Below are 23,727 nucleotides of genomic sequence, written 5' to 3' on the forward strand. Positions count from 1 at the left end.
TATGCTGGAAGCATACAAGCGCATTATTCTACCTGTGCTGAAAAGGGCCATTCCTGATGTTCAAGATCCTGAATGGGGACCTGTCACAGTACCCCCCCTCCACCAGCTACTTGAAAATGCTCATTTCCTTGGAAAGGCCAAAAGGTGCAAGGAGAGTAATGTTTTACTGCCCAGAACTATTATTGTCCGATTCCGTTCCCGCTACTGGAGAAACCTGTTTCTGGAGCACAAAAGAGACCACATCCCCTCTCCCACAGATCAAGAAAAAGAAGACTTAAAAATCGAAAATTATTATGTTACCCCTGACCTGACCAAGATGAATCATGAATATCTCCTCAAGTTGAAGTCAGATCCAGAGGTAAAATCAGCCTGGACACTGGACTCTAAGTTTGTGTTCATACTGAAGTCACATCCCAACACAAAACACTTCATTAAGAACACCAGCACACCTGTGCAAGAAGTTATTAGAAGTGCCCTCTCCAGACAGCAGGATCCTGCCCCACCAACACCTACAACTTCCGTCGGCATATCAACACCTACACCCACACCTACACCACCCTTTTCACAGATGGGTGCCAGACCAAAAACTCGTGCTTCAACCCAGCCTCAGAAGTGTGTCTTCAAGGCTGGCAGCAGAAAATCAGCTAAGAAAAATAAGAAGAAGCAGAAGTTGAACACAGCACAAGAGTCCTTAATCGAGAGCCATGATGACGCCATCAACCAGACAACAGATCTCCTGAACAATATTCAACTTCATCAATTACCAACGGACAATGACCTTAAAAGGACTCTTTTCCAAGAGAAAAATTTTAATTAAATATGATAAGCCTAAAAATTATATTTAGTCAATTTTCAGCTTTAACTATCATTTCTCAGCAAAAGTTCTAAAAATATTTTAATACTTTTCTCTTTATCATTTGTAAGTTATCACTAAAACGAAACTAAGCTAACCACATATTTCTTTATATTCTGAAGAAAACATACCTTCTCTTGGAAAATATAAGTAGATACAGGTTGAATTTATTTAAAACAGTTCAGGTTTACTTTTTTTGCTACAAGTATGATTTATTAATAATTAGTTTGCTTCATCTAATACTGCTTGGAAAAATTTAATATAGAATAACATAATACTTTGTCATCTATTCTAAAATCTATGACTGTTCTATTTTTTCACACAATGAAAACATAATTATACATATAATTCAAAGTAACTTAAAATAGCATTAGCTACTTTATTATATGATTATGATAATCCTTTGTTTAAAGTCCACACATAAGCCGTTAAGCCTTTAATCCCCAAATTTTCGGAACCTAGACTTAATCTTTACTTATTTTCATAATACCTTCTTAAACTAGCTCCGCCCATTGTTATTCTACTTTACACATTCTCTGAGAAGCTATGAATTAGAAATTATAATCCCCTCTTCTCACACATAATATCTTCCCTCCCCCTTTTTTATTTGTAAAAGTAACTATTCTCCCACATTCTTCGAATCCAAAATTATATGAATGAAGTGTTCTGAAAAAGATACTAAATTCTATAACAATGCATAAAAAATAAGTTTGTTTTTTAATAACTTGTATATATCTCTTGTTCTTTTAAAGTCTTTGAAAAATTATATTGCAAAGTATTTCCTGTATTCTTGCAAAATGATAGCATTGTAAAATGTTTTACTTTATTTTATGACTTCATCATCTTAAAATTACTTAAAATATTTTCTACTTTATTTTTCTCTGCTGAAATTGACTTCTTAAATTTGTCCACAACCCACCTCTTTTATACGGATAGTAGTTTAATCGCACATAACTTTGGTGCTGTTATGCATCTATTATTTTATTCGTTTTGTTTGCTAACCTTTCTTACATATTTTTATATTAACCCATTCCCCCTTCCCAATCCTTTTTCTCTGTGCTTTATAAAAATGTATTTCTACATGGAAATTAATGAATTTACTTAACATTTATAATCTACAGGTTGACAAAAAATTTGACTTTGTCCATGTTTTAAATAATAATGAACAAGATGAAAATTTTTCACCTTATGAAAGCATTATAATAGACAGCAAATATTATAGTCCTGAAAGTTTTATCCAATCTTTTCAAAACTCAAAAGATCTTTCTTTACTTAATATTAATATAAATTCGATTAAGGCAAATTTTCAGGGCCTCTTAGATTTAATATTATTTCTTAGTGAAAAAAACTTTTTCTTTGATATCATTTGTGTTCAAGAAATAGGTCAAATTGTTGAAAAGTCCTTATTTATCATACCTGGATATCATCCAATCATATTTAAGCAAAGAACTAAACATTTAAGAGGGGGAATAGGTATATTTGTTAAGGCCAACTATAAATTCTCAATTATTAACAATCTTTCAATTTTTGAAGAAATGATATTTGAAAGCCTTACTTTGGAAGTTGAATTCACAAAAGATAAGAAATTTCTTATATCAAATGTATATAGACCTCCCTGTAGACACAACCAAAACTTTTCTGTAAACCAGCAGCACCAATATTTTTCTAATACACTGTTGGGATTACTGGAAAATATAAATAGCCATAACAAAAAATGTATCTTAGCTGGTGATTTTAATTATGATATTTTGTCTTGTTATCAGGACCCACATGTTGCAAATTTCATAGAGAATATGTTTGCATCAGGTTTCCTTGAAATTATTAAACACCCAACTAGGGTGGCCCAAAATATAAATTATTCTACTTCTTCATTAATAGATCATATTTGGGTAAATGAAATTAAAGAATCTTTCACAAGTGGGATTATAACTACTTACTTCAGTGATCATTTCTCCACTTTTTACATAATAAATGACAAAAAACCACCAGTAAAGTCTAAGTACATTAAAATTAGAAATTTCTCAGAAAATAATATAAACTCTTTTAGAAATGATTTAGAAAATGTTGATTTTAGTAGAATGTATGAAATGGAAAATGTACAGGAAAGCTTTGATTATTTTAATTCAATATTTTATAGCTATTTTAACCGTTACTTTAGTGAAGTAGAGGTTAAATTTGACAGGAGTAAGCATAGTATCCAAAAATGGATGACTCCTGAAATTTTAGTGGCAAGAAATAAAAAAATTGAACTCTATGAAGTGCTGTCTAGGAATCCAACAGCATATAACAGGCAGTGTTTTAATGCTTTTAAAAATCATTACAATAGACTTATTAGAAATAGAAAAAAAGAATATTATTCTGAACTTTTAACATCAAATCATGGTGATACCAAAAAATGTTGGGAAATTACTAAAGAGGCTGCTGGGCTTTCTAATACTAAGGATAAGTCTGTCACAGATAAATTACTTATTAATGATAATGAGGTCACAGGTGGAATAAATATCTGTAATACCTTTAATCAACATTTTACCTCAATAGCAAGCAAAATAAATGAAAGGATTGAACCATCTGATAGACCACCTGATTCTTACCTTGAAGAATCAGAACACATCTTTTCAATACCTGAAATTACCCCTGCTCAAATAGTTGAGGTGGTCTTAGAATGGCAAAATAAAAGAAGCTCTGATTTTAATGGTCTGTCCCCCTTTTTACTTAAAAAGATTATTGATTCTGTAAAAAATCCTCTCTGTCATATATTTAATCTTTCCATTAAAACAGGGAAAGTGCCAACACAACTGAAAGTAGCCAAAATAACGCCAGTCTTCAAGACAGGGGGTGACATGCATTGTGTGAATGACTACAGACCCATTTCATTGCTATGTATCTTCTCCAAAATTCTTGAAAAGATTATAGCCACAGCTCTGAAACAATATTTAGCTTCAAACAATATCATTGATAGCCTTCAATTTGGCTTTCAAAACCTTAACTCAACTTTTCACCCTATGATTCATTTACTTGATCATGTGGCCAAGGCAATAAACAGAAATGAATACACTATTGGTATATTTTTGGACATTAAAAAGGCATTTGATTGTGTTCCTAAACATATTCTCCTAATGAAACTGAAAAAGATAGGTATTCATGGAAATTTGTTGCAATGGTTTGAATCTTATCTATCAGAGCGCAAACAGTTTGTTAAGGTAGGAAATGCTGAATCCTCTAAATTGGATATAACCTGGGGCGTCCCCCAGGGATCAGTACTTGGCCCGATTTTATTTTTGATATTTTTTAATGATCTTCCAAACTGTACTTTACTTAAAAGTCTGCTGTTTTGTGATGACACCACATTACTAGCTTCAGGGTCTAATTTAAATCAACTTGCTAATTTTGTAAATGATGAATTGCAAAAAATTTCCACATGGTTTAGATCAAATCAGCTCTCTCTACATCCTGATAAAACTAAATTTACAGTGTTCTATTCTAACTTAGGATCAATACAATGGGATGATATTCATTTATATATCAATGAGAATAATTCTAGTGCAAGGAATCCTAATCCTGACCTTATCAAACCTATTGCTTATGTCAACAATGCATCTGAAATTCCAGCCATAAAATTTCTAGGTGTTTACTTTGACCCTAACCTTAATTTTAAGTATCATATACAGAAATTAAATGAAAAGCTCTCAAGAGCTCTCTTTATATTGAGACAATGTAAAAAAATTCTAACTAGGAGCGCACTTAAAACCTTATACTATTCTATATTTCATTGTCATTTAATCTATGGAATTTTGATTTATTCAAGCTCGTATGAAAGTAACTTAAAATCTATTGAAATCAAGCAAAAGATGGCAATCAGAGCAATTACAGACTCTCATTATATAGCCCATACTGGTCCACTATTTAAAACAATGAAAATTCTACCATTTGAATTGTTAGTGCAATACTTTAGAATTAAATTCATGTATGAATTTAAACTTAACATAGCCCCTCGCTCATTTTTTAACATGTGGAAAACACGAGGACATATGTCCCAGGGTAATATTAGACTTAGAAACCAAGAAGATTATAGCATCCCATTTGCCAGATTAAACTTGGTTATCAATCTTCCACTTTGTACTCTTCCAGCCACCTGGAATACGTTTTTCATTAACAATAGCTTTATAGTGGAGCAGGCAACTTCTAGATTTAAATTTTATAAAAAATTGAAAAGAAAGCTTTTAGACAGTATTGTAGTTGCCTGTGACAGGCTATTGTGTCCCTCCTGTGACCTTAACATTAATCTATGATTGTAAAAGTCAACCTGTAGCTTACCTTTTGATTGCATAAAATATATACATTTTTTATAATCGCACAGAGACCCTATTTTTCTCCACTTTCCTATCCCCCCCCCCCCCCCCTACTTTTCCTAAACATTCTTCCTTGCATATTGCTGTATATAGTGTACATATATTACTTATATTAAAAGACCGCTTAAAAAAAAACATTTAAATCGAAGTCTAAAATTAAAAGGCTGTCAACACCGCCCTCAGGCGTTTTTCAGTCCTTGGATACTTGTATTATATTGTGTTAAACCTATAGTATTCATTGTTTATACAAATAGTTTATTAATAAATTCTTAATGCAATGTAATTACCATTTATGAATGTTGAATATTAAATGTATATGTTGTTTGTCCCAATAAATATTTGAATTTGATTAACACCCGTTTTTGGTGCTTTCCCCCAGTTTTAAAACCCGGTTGACCTGTATAAACCCGGTTATTTTAACCAAAAATCGAAAAATGTAATTTTTGAACGCCAAAAGTGAGATGAACACTTTTTAGAACTTTGATACGATCCGTAATTGAAAACTACACAACCTCATGTAATCTAAAGAGCTACAAGTATAATACGAAGCGATTTATTTCAAATTTAGTGTTTCGGCTATAGGTGCCGCCGTTTTCGGGTAAAAAAACCCGTTGCTCGAAGTTTTAAAAGACACACACTACAAAAAAAGAACATATAAAATTTGGGTGTTACATATCAGAAAACGAGCATAAAACTATTGGGTGACACCTATAGAGATTACTAGGGTTATTAGGGTGGCTCAAACCCTTACTAATGACGTAAACTGTTATTTTTATTGGTTGAAAAGTTAAAACCGGGTAATAAAAACCGAAACCGAGCCGGGTTTTAAAATTTTCGGGTATTTATGGCCAAGCCGAACCGGGTCATAATAGGGCGTAAAAAAACGATAAAAAAATCATATAAAAAATTATAATTTGAATAAAACGAATTCACAAGTAGATGTACTTGTCAATAAACAATAGATTTCACAAAAAAAATCAGCGACTTTACTATAAAAACAAAAAAGTTAGAAGGGTGTTTTGAATTTTCATGATTTTCAAATTTTGTTGAGCTATACCAGCAAACTGAAGTAAACTGCCTGCTCCAGGGGGAAATGAAAGTCAGGGTAGTAGAGGGGGGATTCATTCTGAGAATGATGCAATTATGAAGCCGGAAACCGGTTTTTTTTCCATTTTTCGGAACCGGGTTTTGATGCCTGGTTCGGCACTAATGGGTTAATTTTGTTATTTTTATTTCAGCGTGACCGTTTTCATACAATAAATTGTATTAGTAACTACGCTGGTTTTGCTCATGTGGGAAGTAGCAGGTTTAGTACGTCTGTACTAAAAGATCTTGTACACGGCCAGGCAAATGCCATTGTACTGAAACAATGAAAACGGTATGAAGTCCAGTCAGCCAGACAAAGCCAGTGACAGTTACCGTAAGTGTTGAATGTGAATAAATTCTACACGTGACTATAATTGTAATCAGTGTTAACAAAAGTGAAAATGGCACCTAAAAAGACTAGGTATGAATTATTGTCGGACAGATTGCCTAGGGCAGTTGAGGTTATAACCGAAGAGTTAGACAGAGTGATGCAGGTAGTGACAGATACTGCTGATATCAATGTCAACCTCGGCAAGGAGTGCATCCTTGTTCATGATGCGAACTTAAATCTTGAACGTACCATGAGCGGTTTTCAACAGCTGGATGTGTTAATCCAAGATGATATTAACCTAAAGGATTTTTATAGTGACATTATCATGGCACGAAAGAATTATAGCGAGCTACAGCAGACATTAAATGCCATTGATGAGCTAAAAGCGATTAGCAATGAGGTTTTAGTTCTTGGTGATGAATTGCAGCTCATAAAAACAGTTTACAACAACGTTGTATGCAGATAGTGAAAGTTATAAAAGGTGATTACATACCTTTACCAGCTAAAATCTGCAGTGATCTGACAAAATTGATGGAGACGTTGGCGAAGGCCAAGCAAGAGCCTGTTACGCCAGTCTCGGGTGCCTCGGCAGATTCTTTGCGGCTGCCGCCATTTGGCGCTCAATCATTTTCTGCCAATCCGATGTTTTCACCTCATGGATACATGCCTCGTATCGATGAGAAACTCCTTCCCAGCTTTGACGGGCAGGAATCTTCTTACGCACAATTCAAGGAGAATTTCCAGAAGCTTACTACTGGTTACGAGCCTAGCTACCTTCAGATGGTTTTGAGTTGTGAACGAGTAATGAAGGATAAACCGTTGCGGCTGCAATTACAACAGATTGCCACACATGCAGCGCAGTGGACTTATTTGGACCAGCTGTTCAAGTCAAGAACCAGACAGATGTTGTTTATTTACAACAATTGGGACAAGAAAGGTAAATTGTCCGAGAGCGGCCAAATTGTTAGCGCGCTCGCCGAGTTCTCCGGCACCATAAACCAGCTCGAGCAGATAACCAAGGATGAGGATACAGTTTCTACAAGCCAATGACTCACGGTTTTATTGTTGGAGATGCTGTCTAAGAAGCTGCCAAAAGAGTTTCAAGACAAGCTTAACCTCGCACTGGGGTCAATGGATGTTCCCGATGTACCTAAGTTGCTGGATATATTACTGCAACAGAGGGGCGCTTTATTAATGCGCAGCAGTCATGGCTTGGACATGCCGTCCAAGAGGAAAGGTAATCCTGCCGCAGCTGCGGCCGCCGTAGGTAAACCTGGTACACCTAGCAAATCTAAGAAGAAGCAGTCTTGCCCTTCAGAAGGCTGCAGCGGCGAACATTTCTTGTATAAGTGTTCAAAGTTTACAACCATGTCTGTTCCAGAACGGAAAGATTTTGTGATGAAAATCGGCGGGTGCCTTTTGTGTCTTAACAAAGGGCACCGCGCCTCAGAGTGTCCTCGGGCTGAGAGGCTTGGAGGCTGCAGGATCAACAATTGTGGACAGAAGCATAATTCATTACTTCACGAGTCCGTCGCCCAGGTTTCAGCTGTTTATGAAGCGCCGTTTTTGGGTGAGAACAATTACATGTTGATGCTCCAGAAGCTGGACGCCCTGGATGTCTACAAGAGGAAGGTGCCTGTGTCCGGGATGTGGGACACAGGTGCCAACCTCACCATGGTTACACAGTCTATTGCCAAGAAGTTGCAGTTGCCCTCTACTGGACGTGTAGCTACTATTTCGATGGCTGATGGCAAGGTTCAGTCATGTCCAACGGTCAAGCTCTGCTTAGTTGACCGCAACAAGAACAAGCATGTTATGGAGGCAGCTGTTGTTCACACAATTGGACACACAGACGGGTTGCGCAGCATTGACCCGGCCGCCGCAGCTGCTCTGTTTGATATGAAGCCACAGGACTTTTCATTGGTGAACGGTCCACTGGACATACTCCTCGGGCACGTCACGCCCAGCGGCGGATAAACTCATCGGCGAGTCAAGATTATACCGCAGCATTTTTGGAACAGGTTTCCTTGTTGTTTCTGTCGATGGAAAGCCTGTTAGTAAGCCTGTTATTTGTAAAGTTACTAAGTTGGAAGTTGCAGCGATGGACTTCCTATCCTCGGAGTCGTTAGGAGTACAGCCGCCGCGGCTGTGCAATGGTTGCACAGGCTGCAGGCACTGCTTGGCACTGCTTGGCACTTGCGTCAGGCAAGTCAGCTGTTGATCAGAGAAAACAGGATCTAATTAAAGAAGGTTTAACATTGGATCTTGTGAAGAAGGAGTGGACGGCAGCTTACCCATATCGGCTGCCAACAAATACGCTGCCGAACAATTCGCGGCAGGCGTATAATATAGCGCTACATGATCGCTGGCGCATGATAAAAAATGGTGATTATGAAGTTTTTTGCAAAGTGTTCAAAGAAGCGGTGTCCAGAGGTGTTTACGTCAAAGCAACGCCACAAGATTTAGCCTATGAAGGTGCAGTTTATTATAATTCTTTGGTGTCGGCCTTCAAGGACAGTATTTCTACCCCGTTGAGGATCTGCGCAAATTCTAGCTTGACCTGCAATGGAACAAGTTTAAATCATATAATGATGGATGGCCCACAACCTACCTACACATTGTTTCACAATCTTATTCGGTTCAGAGGTTACAAATGTGCTTGTGTTTGTGATGTGTGTAAATTCTACAATTCTTTGGCGGCAACGTATGAAGATTCGCAGCTGAAGAGAGTGTGGTTTGCAGAGAATGAGCATGCTGACCCCGAAGTTTATTTGACCAAAAAAATTAACTTCGGGGAGAAATTGGCCGGCGATTTCGCCGTGACAGCCCTGAGACTTACAGCACAGATTTTCGGAGGGCGCAGCCGCCAAGATGTACATGATGTTTATGGATCTGAATACGTGAAGGGAGCAGAGGTAGTTGCGAAGCAAGACCTGTGGAGAAGTGAGCAACAACCTGCCGGATCCAAGTTTGTGCTTCACCAGGATGCTCCAGCTATCAAGCTGGAGCAGTGCACATATATTGACGACCATACTGGCGGCCACAATAGCAAGCCAGAAGCTGTCAAAATGGTCGAGGAGTTGAAGGAGATGATTGAACCTGGAAACTTCAGCTTTAAATCAGTTATTTATTCTGGAGCTGATATTGATCCTGTCGAGGTATTGGGTATTCAATGGGCCCCCAGAGAAGATGTTCTGACCCTACCTGCTCGGGTGAATCATGGCGCCAAGGTGAAAGGCCGCAAGTTGCTGGAGGACCTAGACCTGTTGGATTTATGGAGAGCCATGCCAGAATGTATAACGAAGAGAGAGATTTGGCGGGTCGTACAACAGTTGTACGACCCCTTGGGCCTCATGTGTCCATTGCTCCTGAAGTCGAAGCTTATTCTTCGGGAGGTCTGCATAAGTGGAGTGTCTTGGGATGAGCATGTACCTGCAAGGTGAGAGATGATTTTGTGGACAGCTTGGCAGACAGAGCTAAACTTGGAGAAGTGCCATTTCAACGTTCTTTAGTTCCTGATGAGCCATTGGGGCTCCCAACCATCATTGGTTTCTGTGACGCTTCAAGTTCAGCCTACGCAGCCATTGTCTATTTACGTTGGCCAACGGCCAGAGGCTATGAAGTGATTTTGTGTAGCGGCAAAAGTCGAGTGGCTCCTGTCAAGATTGAGTCTATCCCAAGACTAGAGTTATTGTTATGCTTAATTGTGGCAAGACTGGCGGACACAATTGTCCGTGCCCTGCCGTTTGGCATTGCAGGCAAGATGTTTTTTAGTGACAGCACCTGCGCAATATCGCAAATTGTTATTGAATCTGTAATGTTAAACATAGTCAACAGTCACCGTGTGAGTGAGATCCAACAGCTGACCCGTCCAGAAGATTGGCGCTGGCTTCCCACTGATGAGAACGTGGCAGATCTTGCCACTAGAGGCGCCTGTACAATTCAAGATGTTTTACCTGGATCCAGGTACCAGGATGGACCTGGATGGCTACGCTTAGAGCAGGACCAATGGCCTGTAAAGACAGCGGGTGAGGTAAACCATCCCATCCCTGAAGCTGAGATGAATCAACGGATGGTCAAACTTAAGTGCATGTTTATCCAGGTAGTAGATACTGATTTCTGGAGAACATTGGCACGTCGTACCTACAGGCAGGCTCGTAAAACCATGCAGGCAGTGTTCAAAGCTGCCAATCTTTTTAAATTGTTGCTTGTCAAGAAACGAGTTCCAGCCAGGCAAGAGCCGATGAATGATTCGGTTCCAGCCGGACAAGAGCAGACGGGAGTTTCAGTTCCGGCTGGACAAGAGCCGATCTGTGATTCGGTTCCGGCCGGACAAGAGCCGACGGGAGTTTCGGTTCTGGCCGGACAAGAGCCGATAGATGATTCCAAGTTTTATGACAGCCACACTTTTTCAATTACATACCTAGATATTGTATGTGATTTATTCCTGGCATCATACAACCAGGAAAAAGAGATGATTATGGAAGCTGAAGGCAGATTTGATAGTCTGCAACCGTTTTATCACGAGACAGAGGTGTACTGGCCTATCGTTGGTAATGACGGTTACTATCCTGTTCGTAAGTTTAGAGTCCTCAAGATGAAGTCCCGTGGGGACAAGGCCTTGGAGGCAACAGCTGAGGGAGAGAAGAAGTTGTTTAAGGATTCCCCTGGTCTTATTTTGATTGATCGTCACAATAATTTGGCCAGATTGTTCCTGCAGCAAGCCCACGATGAACTTGGCCATGCCAGCCACAGAAAGACTTTGGCACAAAGTCGCAGGTATGCTTGGATTTCACGTGGCCGCCTTGAAGCTATGAAGGTTGTTAAATCATGTTCCAGTTGTTGTCTAGAGTATGCACGACGTTCAGCCCCAACTATGGCAGACGTCCTACCTGACAGGTTAGAATCTTCGGTTCCCTTCTACCATGCCCACCTCGACCTGGTGGGACCGATGGAAGTTAAGAGGCCTGCAGTTCGTACCAGAAAGAATCCAGCCAAGTACAAGGTATGGTTGTTGATTACTTGTTGTCGCTTTACACAAGCAGTTTTTATTGATGTACTGATGAATTACAGTACTGAGGCTGTCATTATTGGCCTCAGAAAGCTTCAAGCATTGTACAATATGCCCAGAGTTGTTACTACAGACCGCGGCACCAACTTCCTTGGCACAAAGAGAATCCTTGATGAAGTTATGAAGAAGTCTGATGTGAGCTTTGAGTGGCACCTTGTGCCAACTGGCGCTCATTCGTACGTTGGAAGCGTTGAGCGCCAGGTTGCCATGGTCAAGCGTGTTCTTAACAAGAAGCTGAGTGGAGCAGTTGTTAATCACAATGAGTTGTTGTTGCTGACAGCTGAGACTGCTAGAATTTTAAATTCTAAACCTTTGAGTTATGCCACACAAGGGAATGATGTTAACACGTGGAGAATCATATCCCCTGCTGATCTGATTATTTTCGCGTTCCTTGTTTGACAACATGAAATATGATATATATAGATAAGAATAAGAAATGAAACACATTTAATCATTTAAAAAAATATTTTCTTTATATTACATGCACAACAAATAATTTAATATTAACTATATATTAAGATTATTTATTTTTTCATTCTGAAGATTTACCTAAAACAAAAAAGCAGTAATTTTCATGAACACAGCAGATTTACTTTGATTCGTTGATTTATTTCGATGAGTTAGCCTAATGAAACTGCTATCCAGGGTGTTCCAGCTCTGTTTCCTTGGCCGAACACCTTGGATAACAGCAAAACTAAAGCTTAAGAAATATCTGATAATTCAAGATTCTTTAGTAGTTTCTTTGATTTCTTTTATTGATGATTTTAATTTTAGAACACTTTCATTCTATTTGTTTCAGAAATGTTCGTGAATTGAGCCCTGCGCCAAGAATCCTGTTCACGGTTACACAAAAAAAAAAAGAAACAAAGATAACCATAAACATTAGTAGCATGAGAGGCATTTTTATAATTGTAGTGCGTTGGTTTGATCTGCAATCTTTCGAGGTTCAGGTTGAACTGAGGCCCCGATTACTCTTAATTTTAAAGACTGTATAAATAAGTACAAGGAAAAGCTTATTATCTATTCAGCCAAAGAGAAATTGCCAAATAAACACTTTTTGAGACTTTTCTTTTATTTTGAGCTTAATTTAAGATTCGCATATGCAAAATGCAAATTTTATTTCATTTTGATGTTTTAATTGATGAATTAATACAGTTGTTTTTTATGTTCTTAGACTTAAGGATATCTTATTTTGATGATATGTTTAGATTAAGGATAATTTTATTTTATTTGATTATTCTGTTTATCTAGAATTAAGGATTATTTTCTTGTCTATCTTTTACATAAAGATTTGATCGAAGAAAGATTTTCACGTATGCATTTTCACTTTTCTTTTAGCAAAAAAGACTTGTTTGAAAAGAATTTTTTTTTAGTAATTATTCTCTCTTTTATTAAAAGATTTGAATGAATTATTTTGATGATTTTAATGCATATTATGTTTAGCATTAAGGTTTATTCTAACATTAGAATATTATTATTATCGTTATTGATGATTAGGTACCTAATATAAAGTTTGGGTACTTATTATAAGTTATTATTATGTATCGCATTACATGGTCTAACAAATTCAAATAACTATTTTATTTATTTCGAAAATTGTGAAACCATGAGAATAAGTGTTATGAGTGAGTAGTGAATGTGTAAGCTTTCAATGAAGAATGGTTTATCTCCTATTCCTTTATTCCTACATATTTGTGGAATTGTGTCAATTTGTGTTAGTACGAGTATTCGTGAATATTTTACTAGCAAATTTGAGGCCATTAAGGCCAAAATTTAAACTCATGTAATTTATGTGGTTTTGAATTGTGACTTTTGTGGACACTGTCTGCACACAAAGTTGAAAATTGAATGGTGTTATGTTTGATTCCCCACTTACAGGCGGGTGTGTATCGGTAGTATAATAGTATGTTACGTTTGTGAACTCGAACCTTTATCCTTTTTGTTTTCCTTATCATTATTGGCAGTTGAGAAAGCGCCTATTTTCAAAAAGTTCATAATTGAACACGGCATTCATAATAACGCTTGCGCAACCAAACATAAACAAAGCTAGCGTAGCCATCTTTATTCTTTCTTTCAAGATGTGCGGAATATCTGTGTGATAAAAACCCATGTATAGTCAAAAATGTGGTGTTATCCGTACTGAAAAATACCTTTGAGTGCTTCCCGGCTTGACATGTTCAATGACCTCGGTAAGAATTCTTTCTTTAAGCATTTCAATAGTGTGGAATGATTTTTAAAAGACGGCAAATTAATTTCTTTATTTTCATTAAAATTAGACCAAGTAATTAATTTATTTTTGTACCAGAATATTTTAATAGTAGTCTATGATGATTTTATCCATGAATTACAAACTCGCATTTAGTTTTGATTTAATTTTAAGCAAAAATAACCCTAATTTCTCTTATACATTTTGAAATGTAAATTCGAAATCACGAAACCTTTTATAAGGAAAAGACGATTATTCCCAAATGAAAAAGATTATTTTCTTTTACAAGATTTATTTTCTTTATGATGTATTTAACATTTTAATATTTGATTATTAATTTTGTTATTTTTATTTCAGCGTGACCGTTTTCATACAATAAATTGTATTAGTAACTACGCTGGTTTTGCTCATGTGGGAAGTAGCAGGTTTAGTACGTCTGTACTAAAAGATCTTGTACACGGCCAGGCAAATGCCGTTGTACTGAAACAATATTCACTTTGTATAAAGACATATTCATGATCTCCTTTATTTGAAACACAAATAAACAGTTGACAAATCAACCAAAATAAATTATGTACAAAGATGGATGAACTTGTAAACTAAAGAGTAGCTCTTTTATTGAAAGTCCAAACTTATTAGCTGAGATAACAGGTCACTGTGGGCTAGAATTGAATCAAGACAAAAGTAAGTGCCGAGCCCTGGGACCTATGTATGGTGAAAATAGACATAAAACCATGATGATTCCAGGTAAAACCAAAATATTTCAGCGGGGGCTTTTTGAGAAAATTAGATTTGAAAATTTCAAGTTCAATTTTCACCCGCTAGGAGTTGCCGCATAATCATGACAAGAAAAACAAATATTATTTATTTTAAATTTTGAACAACTTTGCTTTTATGAAGTCCTTCTTAAAACCTCTCTATGTATGATTTATTTTAGGCTGAATTTTTGTGACCTTTGCAAAGCAAGTGATATAAATGGCCATTTAATAACTCCCTTCAGGAGTAGTTTTATGGAGAACTTTATAAAAGCAAAGTTGTTCAAAATTTAAAATAAATAATATTTGCTTTTCTTGTCATGATTATGCGGCATCTCCTAGGGAGTGAAAATTGAACTTGAAATTTTCAAATCTAATTTTCTCAAAAAGCCCCCGCTGAAATATTTTGGTTTTACCTGGAATCATCATAGTTTTATGTCTTTTTTCACCATACATAGGTCCCAGGGCTCGGCACTTACTTTTGTCTTGATTCAATTCTAGCCCACAGTGAGGTTGGAGCATTTAATATCAGATTTGAGTTTTAGTTTGACTTAGGCAAGCTATAAGTGGACCTACAGTTAAGATATCAAAGTGAAACCTCAACAGTGTCCCACTTAGGCATCTATAAGTGCTGTTCTTAGCATGCTGGCTTGATATCTGAACTAACAAGGCGTTGAAACAACTTTTGGTGAGACCCTCTCAGTGTGTCCCCTGCAAGCTGACCAGATTATAAGGGTTAGATATTAAATGTTTTGCTGAAGTTGACCACTTTAAACCTTATACAAGTTCTCCCTGGACATAGTTGGCTTGATAAATACCATAATCCAAGACAAAACAAAATTTTATCCCCATCTGAAAAAGTTGAGAAGGAGGTAACGAAGGATGATTTTTGAATGAAAAAAAAGTTGTCTTAGAATGATGAATTAATGGTTCTAATCAAGTCTATTGATGATGGGGAGAATGTTTATAATGTTTAAACTGATTGCTTACAACAAAATGTAACCATTTTACCCTTCCTAGCAGGCCCTGAGGGCAGGATTCCAAGTCCCAGTTCCAAGGCAATGAGGGTTTTGAGATATTGATCTGAAACTTTGCAAGGCTCCCACTAAGGCATCTGAGAGTACTACCTTGCTTGGTAGCCTAGTAGCTCAATTATCACGAGATCTCCTGGCACCTCTTATTTACTATCAAGGTACCCTCTATGAGATCTCATTTTGCAGACAAGTTTTATTCAGATTTTAAAATAGCAGAGATTGCAAAAAGACGTACTGATACTGCAAAATTGATTTGGCCAATGAAACAAGAAATGATAGTTTAGATCTATTAGGGGGTATGCAAATTCCAATTATTCATAATGCACTAGAATAAATTGAAAATTTGATCTCATTTCAAATCATGCCTGCAATCTTTCCAGTTGTCTTTAACCCTAATAAATCTAAGGGGGGGGGGGGGCATTTTCACCCACCTCTCTTATTATTATTCTATTCAACATACAGACTCAAACTTTAAACTTACAGATATATTACATATTTATGACAAATAGGTAACTTTAATCAGTCACTGTGACCACTCTAGTTAAAATTTTGATATGAAATCAATTTTCCTCAATCACAAATTAGAAAATTTAAAAGTCATTTAATCTTGGGACTGTTTGGTGCCTAGAAATAAAATGAGACTGAGGTGGCCCTGATTGTTTAGGGTAGGGAGTATCAATATCATATATAACTCTAGTTAATCTAAATGTAAGTCTTTAAAAAATGCGTTTTGATGACTTAAAGCTGCAATCATATCCCAAAATATTAGGTACAGAATAATGAAAATTCTATCAAAAGTATACCATTATCAGTATAGCACCACACAGGGCCAAGATTTAGTGTTGATGGAGATTTTGATCCTGAAAAATTTGGATAAGTTAAATAAGTTACGTAAAATGATAAAATTTTTAATTTGTAAAAACTGAAAATTCTATTTTGAAAAATATTTTGTAGAAGGTTATTGTATTTTTTGTATGCTAATGATTTCTTTGATAAAGATTGGTTCAGGTTTCTCAAAGATAGGTCACTAACAATGCAATTCTTATAATAATTGATTGATATCAATAAATCTTCAAATCATGGAGATAATGTTGTCAGAGTATTCCTTAATTAATGCAGTGAAAGCTTTTGATTATATTGCTCATGATATACTTTACATTAACAGTTGAAGAGGGGGGAGGGGCGTAGAACGCACCCCCTCTGGTTTTTTCTATCTCATTTTCTGTGTGTGAAAGTTAGAGGTTCATAACTAAGTGACTTTACAAATGCGGTATGGCACATAACTGAGAGTTGAAATTTTTGAATATCTTTATCATGGCGGACACAGGATGCCAGCAAACCTGGCAAGGACATTCAGGTAAAGAGCAAAAATATTTTTTTGACTTAAACAAGGTTACCAAAATTCTAAACTATCCTAAGTAGAACTTAGGATATATGTATATTAGTATATGAAATTCAGGTGGTCAAGAGAATTTTAGAAATCCAGAAATCTCCAGACATTTGTGACCGCAATATTTTCCTTAGAGATGTCAAATTTTAAATTTAAGCAAGCAGTGGCAGCTTTACATAAAAATAAACATTTTATACAAAAATGCTTCTTGTAGATTTAAAAATAAGGAAATTACAGCTCTTTTAAATTTTAAGTGAAAAAGGAACTTAAAATTAAATTTAAGATAAAAGTGTTAAGGAAGTGAAATTTGACTTATGTCTCACTTTAGCTCTCTCACTCTATAAGAAGCTGAGATATAAGGGGGGGGGGATTAATTAAGGTGAAGCAAGGGTCCCAACCATAAAGGGTTCATAATGCTGGTATACAAGGTAAAAGCAATCTGAGTGAAAGAAACCAGAAATAAGTTGAAGAATCTTGGTCTAAATTACATAACATTAATATTTCAATTTTGGGAGTAATATTGTTTACAATATTCATTGATGATTTACAGAGAGATTCTGATAAAGACAAACTGTACTGTTCGTGGTATTTTACAATAGATATAAGGAAGATGTAATTCCTCAAGATAAAAAAATTCTCAAAGTAATACCTATTGTTGCATGGCATCGATATAAATTCCATTTTGTAATGTGCAATTCTTGTCCATTAAAAAGTTTAGGATCTGGATTATCATCCAGATCAATAAATCTGATACAACCTTAAGTGAATTAATAGATTAACATAGGCTACCATCCAGTTTTTGCTTGATCATGAGAAGGGGGTGGGAAATGTGATTGATTTTTGGGGTTATTTTACAATTTAAATCAATCATGGACAAATTAGAAACATGAAACATTTCTGTTTAATAATAAAATGAAAAAAAAATACCTGAAAGTTGTGACTCCAGTAGTTGCATTTGCATTCGGATTATTATTTTCTGAGTTTCTAAAAACCTAAATTTAACATCAATTTGAATCCAAAGAAATACTAATATTAAATAACTAAAGACACCTTGAATAATATAAAAAATCTCTGACTATAGATAGCAGAAATGTAAATCAAATTTGCCATTGCACCTGGACACCTATTAAGTTAGAAAAACCCCATGAGGAGCAAGTTTTCAACTAGTGTACTGGGACCTTAAAATGAGTTCAGAACTAGCTTTTCCTAATTTGAATTAGTTCTATCAAATTTTTGAATTACTTTCAGTGAAAAATGAATATTTTTTTTCTTTGTAATACCTTTAACCTAACCTCCTTCATTGTTTTATTTGTCTTTTCCAGTAGAATAGACAGATATTGGAGCTTTCCAAAATGGTCTTTAACATTTTTCTAGCTCTGGTAAGTTTTAGATATTTTATTTCAAACTATTTCTTTCAAATCATCTTAAAGGCAAAAAGGTGAACAATAAAATAAGATATTTTAGAGAAAAATAAAGGTATCTTTAATATATCTTTAATATTGCTCCTAATTGACCAAATTGGACTGCTGAAGTGCCTAAAACTATCTACATTCAATGGAAATCGAAATACAAAGCCAGTAGAATGCTAAATCTAATCCAATTATAATTAAAAATTGCCTATTAATGCATTTTTAAAATTTAAAATGTTTTTAAGGTACAAAAACTCATATTTCAAAATAATTTTATATTTTTAATTTAAAACCTCAGTAATGGTTTATAATGTTGTGCTTTTAACAAAACAATGGTCTAAGATTAAATTGCTACTTTTATTACATGTCTACTTTAATTACCAAGTCCTATTCAAATATTATTAGAAAAAAATAAACAAGAATAAGTTGTTTAAGTTTTAATCTACTTGGAAATACTTAAGATTCTTCTATTTTGTTTATAATTTTAGATTGTTGTTTTATTGGCTTTTTTATTACAAAGTGACAACATTTCACAGCTTATCTGTTCTTAAAGTCCTTGCTAAAGTCAATTAAAAAACACAAGGTATTTTTTTCTTTAGCACTTTCAAAAATCATTTCAGCATGCTCTTCTTGGCTTATAGTGTCTTTAAAAGAATATATTTGGACTGTCCATTAAATTTAGATAGTTTAAGGCACCTTTAAGGAAGCCTTCAATAAATACACAGATCTAACTGCTGAAAGACTGCCACAAGTAGACCCAATACCCCAAAATTGAAACCTTCAGCTTTAATAACAAAAAAGGTGTAGGTATTTAAAATGTACAAAGAAGGTGTATTAACTTTTTTGCTTTTTATTTAAGATAGCTAGCCAGTGCTTTTAGTAAGTAGTAGATGTAAAATTTTTCATAGAATTCAGATATGTAATCGTTTTTTTTTGTAGACCTCTTATTTTTTAAGTAATTTAAGTTTTTTCAAAAAATTATTAAGTCGGTTTTAAGGTACTAAAACGCAACAAAATAAAAGAAGAAAATGGCCAGTATGAACAAAAATAGTAAGATCTTTAATTTGACACCTTACTTTTAAAATTCTGTTTAGTAATTATTGAAAAAATCTATTTTTTTAACCTCGGTTTAATAAAAACTTTAAACCTAAATATTTTCTCAAACAGACATAAAAAATATGGGTTCATATATACCTTTAGAATCAGAAAAATATTACGAATCTATTCTAAGCAAAATTGAAAAGGTTTTATAAAACTATAATAAAAAAATAAGTTTATTTTAAGAATCATAATTTTCGGCTTTAAAGGGTTGACTTGAATAAAACCTGAACAAAACCTGAACAAAACCTAAACGAATGTACATACACTGTAACAGATATTTTTTAAACACAAGAAACAATAATGCATTTTAACTGCATTGTTTTTAAGTTTATAAACAGACTGAAGCATACTTGTTCATAATATTTCATTCTTTACATGTTATGTAAGTATCACTATTTTTATTGTAGTATCTATTGTATATATTGTTTGAACATTATCCTTTTTTTTGTCAATTCTATTGGTTAAGTTTTGATTCGTCAATTTTAGAGATTTTTGATTGGCTAGTTTAATAGTTACAATTAAGTGTTGCCTGTAAAAATATCATATTTTAGGCCATTTTTAATTTTTAAGTTTTTACTTTTTTTCAATTTTGCTTAGAATGGATTCGTAATATTTTTCTGATTCTAAAGGTATATATGAACCCATGTTTTTATGTCTGTTTGAGAAAATATTAAGGTTTAAAGTTTTTATTAAACCGAGGTTAAAAAAATAGATTTTTTCAATAATTACTAAACAGAATTTTAAAAGTAAGGTGTCAAATTAAAGATCTTACTATTTTTGTTCATACTGGCCATTTTCTTCTTTTATTTTTCTTAGAATGGATTCGTAATATTTTTCTGATTCTAAAGGTATATATGAACCCATATTTTTTATGTCTGTTTGAGAAAATATTAAGGTTTAAAGTTTTTATTAAACCGAGGTTATAAAAATAGATTTTTTCAATAATTACTAAACAGAATTTTAAAAGTAAGGTGTCAAATTAAAGATCTTACTATTTATTTTGTTGCGTTTTAGTACCTTAAAACCGACTTAATTATTTTTTGAAAAAACTTAAATTAATTAAAAAATAAGAGGTCTACAAAAAAACCGATTGCATATCTGAATTCTATGAAAAATTTTACAACTACTACTTACTAAAAGCACCGGCTAGCTATCTTAAATAAAAAGCAAAAAAGTTAATACACCTTCTTTTGAAATATTTTCATTGCTCATGTTAAGAATTGTAAAATTAAACTACATAGCCTAGAAAAAAAATTATAAACTTATTTTAGTCATAAATTTAGAATGCCAGTAACTAATTATATTTTTACAATAAAAATACCCATTCTTATAGTCAAATTCATTTTTAATTTCAGTTAAACTTGCGTTGTACCTAGAGTACTGTAGTATTTTCAGCCAATCAGAAGACTGAAACAGCTCAAGAACCAATAACATCTGAGCTTGAATTAGTTTCATTTGTCTCCACCATGATTTTACGCTTAAAAACAGAAATTAAACTGATTTTTTTAGAGATTTTGACTATGAAATGTGGTGTTTTTATAGTAAAAATAAAATCAGTTACCTAATTTTTTGACAAAGATAAGGTTATAATTTTGTGTCTAGGCAATGGAATTTAATAATTTCTATTATGAGAAATGGAAATCTTTCAAAGTTTTCACTGACATAATGACAAAATGACAGTAAAGAAGGTTAGGTTGAAGGTACTCCAAAGAAAAAAGTAAAATTTGATCACCAAAGGAACAAGAAAATTTTCAACTAATATGAGGAACTAATTTGATTTAGGAGAAGCTTGTCCTGACCTCATCATTTCCACAGGTTTTTTTCTAACATAACACATTTTCAGGTGGGGTTCGCCATGAATTTGAAATGACATTGAATTACTGACAAAGAAAGTGAGGGACAAAATTATATAGAATGGATTGTCTAGCAATTTGCAACAGACAATAAAAAAATAGAGTGTCTATATAGGTCACCCAAATATTTACTAGGAAATTAGGCTATTTATATGAAATATAAGCTTGAATTTATTGTCTTAAAATTTAATTACCTTCTTTCACTATCATCATATCCTTCACCTCTTTGAATGTCAACGAATCGGTAATGGATAATGCCATCTTTCCAGCGATAACTAGCATTCCTAAAGCATTGTAAGATTAACTTTATTGATCTATATTTTGATAATATTTTAGTAATGTATATACTATACATATATAAATATGAGTGATTCTAATGAGGTAAAGTAATATTTAACTGACAATTAACCCTTTAATTTCAAGTCATTAGTTTGGAAGTTAAAAAGTACATGGCAATATGCCTGTGTATTGGAAAAGGCACCCGTACTCTTATTATTGTCACGTGCCTAACATAGCAGTAGTAGGTACTATCTTTAATATCATTTGTATAATGAAGTTTGTTATATATCAGATATCAAGGTGACATGTTTTAACACAAATGCGGAGTGATTATTACCTGATCATGCTATCTCCAGTATCATAATCAAAACTTTCATCATCTGTAGCTAAATAAATTATTTTTGCATGAAAACAAAAATATTTTGATTTTTAAATGGCTCTTGTGGCTGCTTGGTTGGATAATTCAAAAAAAAAGGACCATTACTTCATAATCTTTAAAATATAATTTGCCTAAAATAGTTACTACTAAAAGTTTTGTTGTGCTTTTTTTAGTGTAGATTCATTATTTGAAGCCAGATTCAATGCATGTTTGTTACTTAAGCATCTACATAGCTATGAAACTCTGGGGAGCTAACTTAAGCTAAAAATATACTACTTGAAAATAGTATAAAGTATACCTGTTTCTACTCCATTTTCAAAAACAGCAAAGTATTTTTCTCCATTATTGTTGATTATTTGTCCATAGCCATGAGGTTTACCATTCAGAATTTGACCAACATATACTAAGCCATCATCAAGTGTCAACCCAGGTGAAGTCTAAATATATATGTCCAGCTTGGATTTTGAACAGATTAATAATCGGTGGATAAGAACCAGTTCTCAGCCACACTGAAAAACCATGCATTCTATTCTATTATATCCAGTTTTCTAAGAATGTAAAATCACAATATTAAAACCAGTTTTTGCTCATACCTTTGTAATCTGGAGTCTAACAAAACTGGTTTTAATCTTATAATTGTACATTTTTATATCTTTGGAAAGCTGTTTATAATATGATGCAATAAATAACTATTCTACCCTCTTTATAAAGCACACGCTTATGATTTAAAAGCTGACTTCACAATAGTTTTTTTAATAATTGATCAAAAGTGGTCAAATTTTGCAATATACAGACACTTCATTCATCATACATATCTTTTACTTGCATATACATTAAGGTCTATTACAAACATGAATTATTTGCTGCTAACAAGATTGACAATATCCATAGTTAGGTAATATTAAGTAACATTTGAAGAAAACAAAATATTGACTAAACCTGCTCAAGGACAGAGATCTGTATAAAATCAAAATTCTCATCTTTCCAGCACCTAAAAAAAAGATATTTTAAATATTGGCACTGAAAGGAAGCCTGCAAGAAATACCACACTTTGACTGCTGAAAGACTGCCACAAATAGACCCAATACCCCAAATTTGAAGCCTTCAGTTTCTATAACAAAAAAGTTCTAGGCATTTTAAAATGACATTTTATATACAATGAAACTTTTGAAAGAATTTTAATGCTAAAGTTACAAATTTTGAAATTAAACTACGTGGCCTAGAAACAAAATTACAAGCTTATTTTTGGCATAAATTTAGGTTGCCAGTAACTAAGGGGGGGGGGAAGTTTTGCCACTTTCGAGTAATCCGTGATTATTAGGCTAGGTATTGATGTGAGAAAGGTTATTTGGGATAAAAGTTTACTTTTGGATAGTACTTCACGTATATTTAATCATTTTTTGGATAACCCCACCCCCTAGCCACCCAGGGCTCAAAATCCCCCTAAAAATGAACCTAACCTTAATTTTCTCAGAATCCATTTGACCAATAGGGATGATTTCTTAAACTTAAAGGGACTGTGAAAGTAAATTTTTCTCATCTTAATATCAAATCTTAACATTATCTCATTCATAATATCTCACAGATAGAGCAAAACGCGCTTTTGTTTGCTTAAAAAACGGCTTTTTCCG

The 23,727-nt window shown here is 34.2% G+C and overlaps 1 protein-coding gene across 1 annotated transcript in view; it reads right to left on the reverse strand.

Moving 5' to 3' along the window:
• Positions 1 to 23,727, reverse strand: part of LOC145307558 (uncharacterized) — a 125,374-nt gene that overhangs the window by 13,207 nt on the left and 88,440 nt on the right. The window contains exons 6-12 of the mRNA XM_080150013.1: positions 23,036 to 23,087; positions 22,395 to 22,533; positions 22,055 to 22,103; positions 21,633 to 21,722; positions 18,003 to 18,067; positions 17,725 to 17,832; positions 16,489 to 16,545 (exon numbers count right to left, since the gene is read on the reverse strand). Of these exons, the coding sequence (XP_080006139.1) occupies positions 16,489 to 16,545; positions 17,725 to 17,832; positions 18,003 to 18,067; positions 21,633 to 21,722; positions 22,055 to 22,103; positions 22,395 to 22,533; positions 23,036 to 23,087 (560 nt within the window). The remainder of the gene's footprint in view (positions 1 to 16,488; positions 16,546 to 17,724; positions 17,833 to 18,002; positions 18,068 to 21,632; positions 21,723 to 22,054; positions 22,104 to 22,394; positions 22,534 to 23,035; positions 23,088 to 23,727) is intronic.

Source organism: Acartia tonsa, chromosome 15 (assembly GCF_053477335.1).
Source record: "Acartia tonsa isolate MP-2025a chromosome 15, ASM5347733v1, whole genome shotgun sequence".
NCBI lineage: Eukaryota > Metazoa > Arthropoda > Copepoda > Calanoida > Acartiidae > Acartia > Acartia tonsa.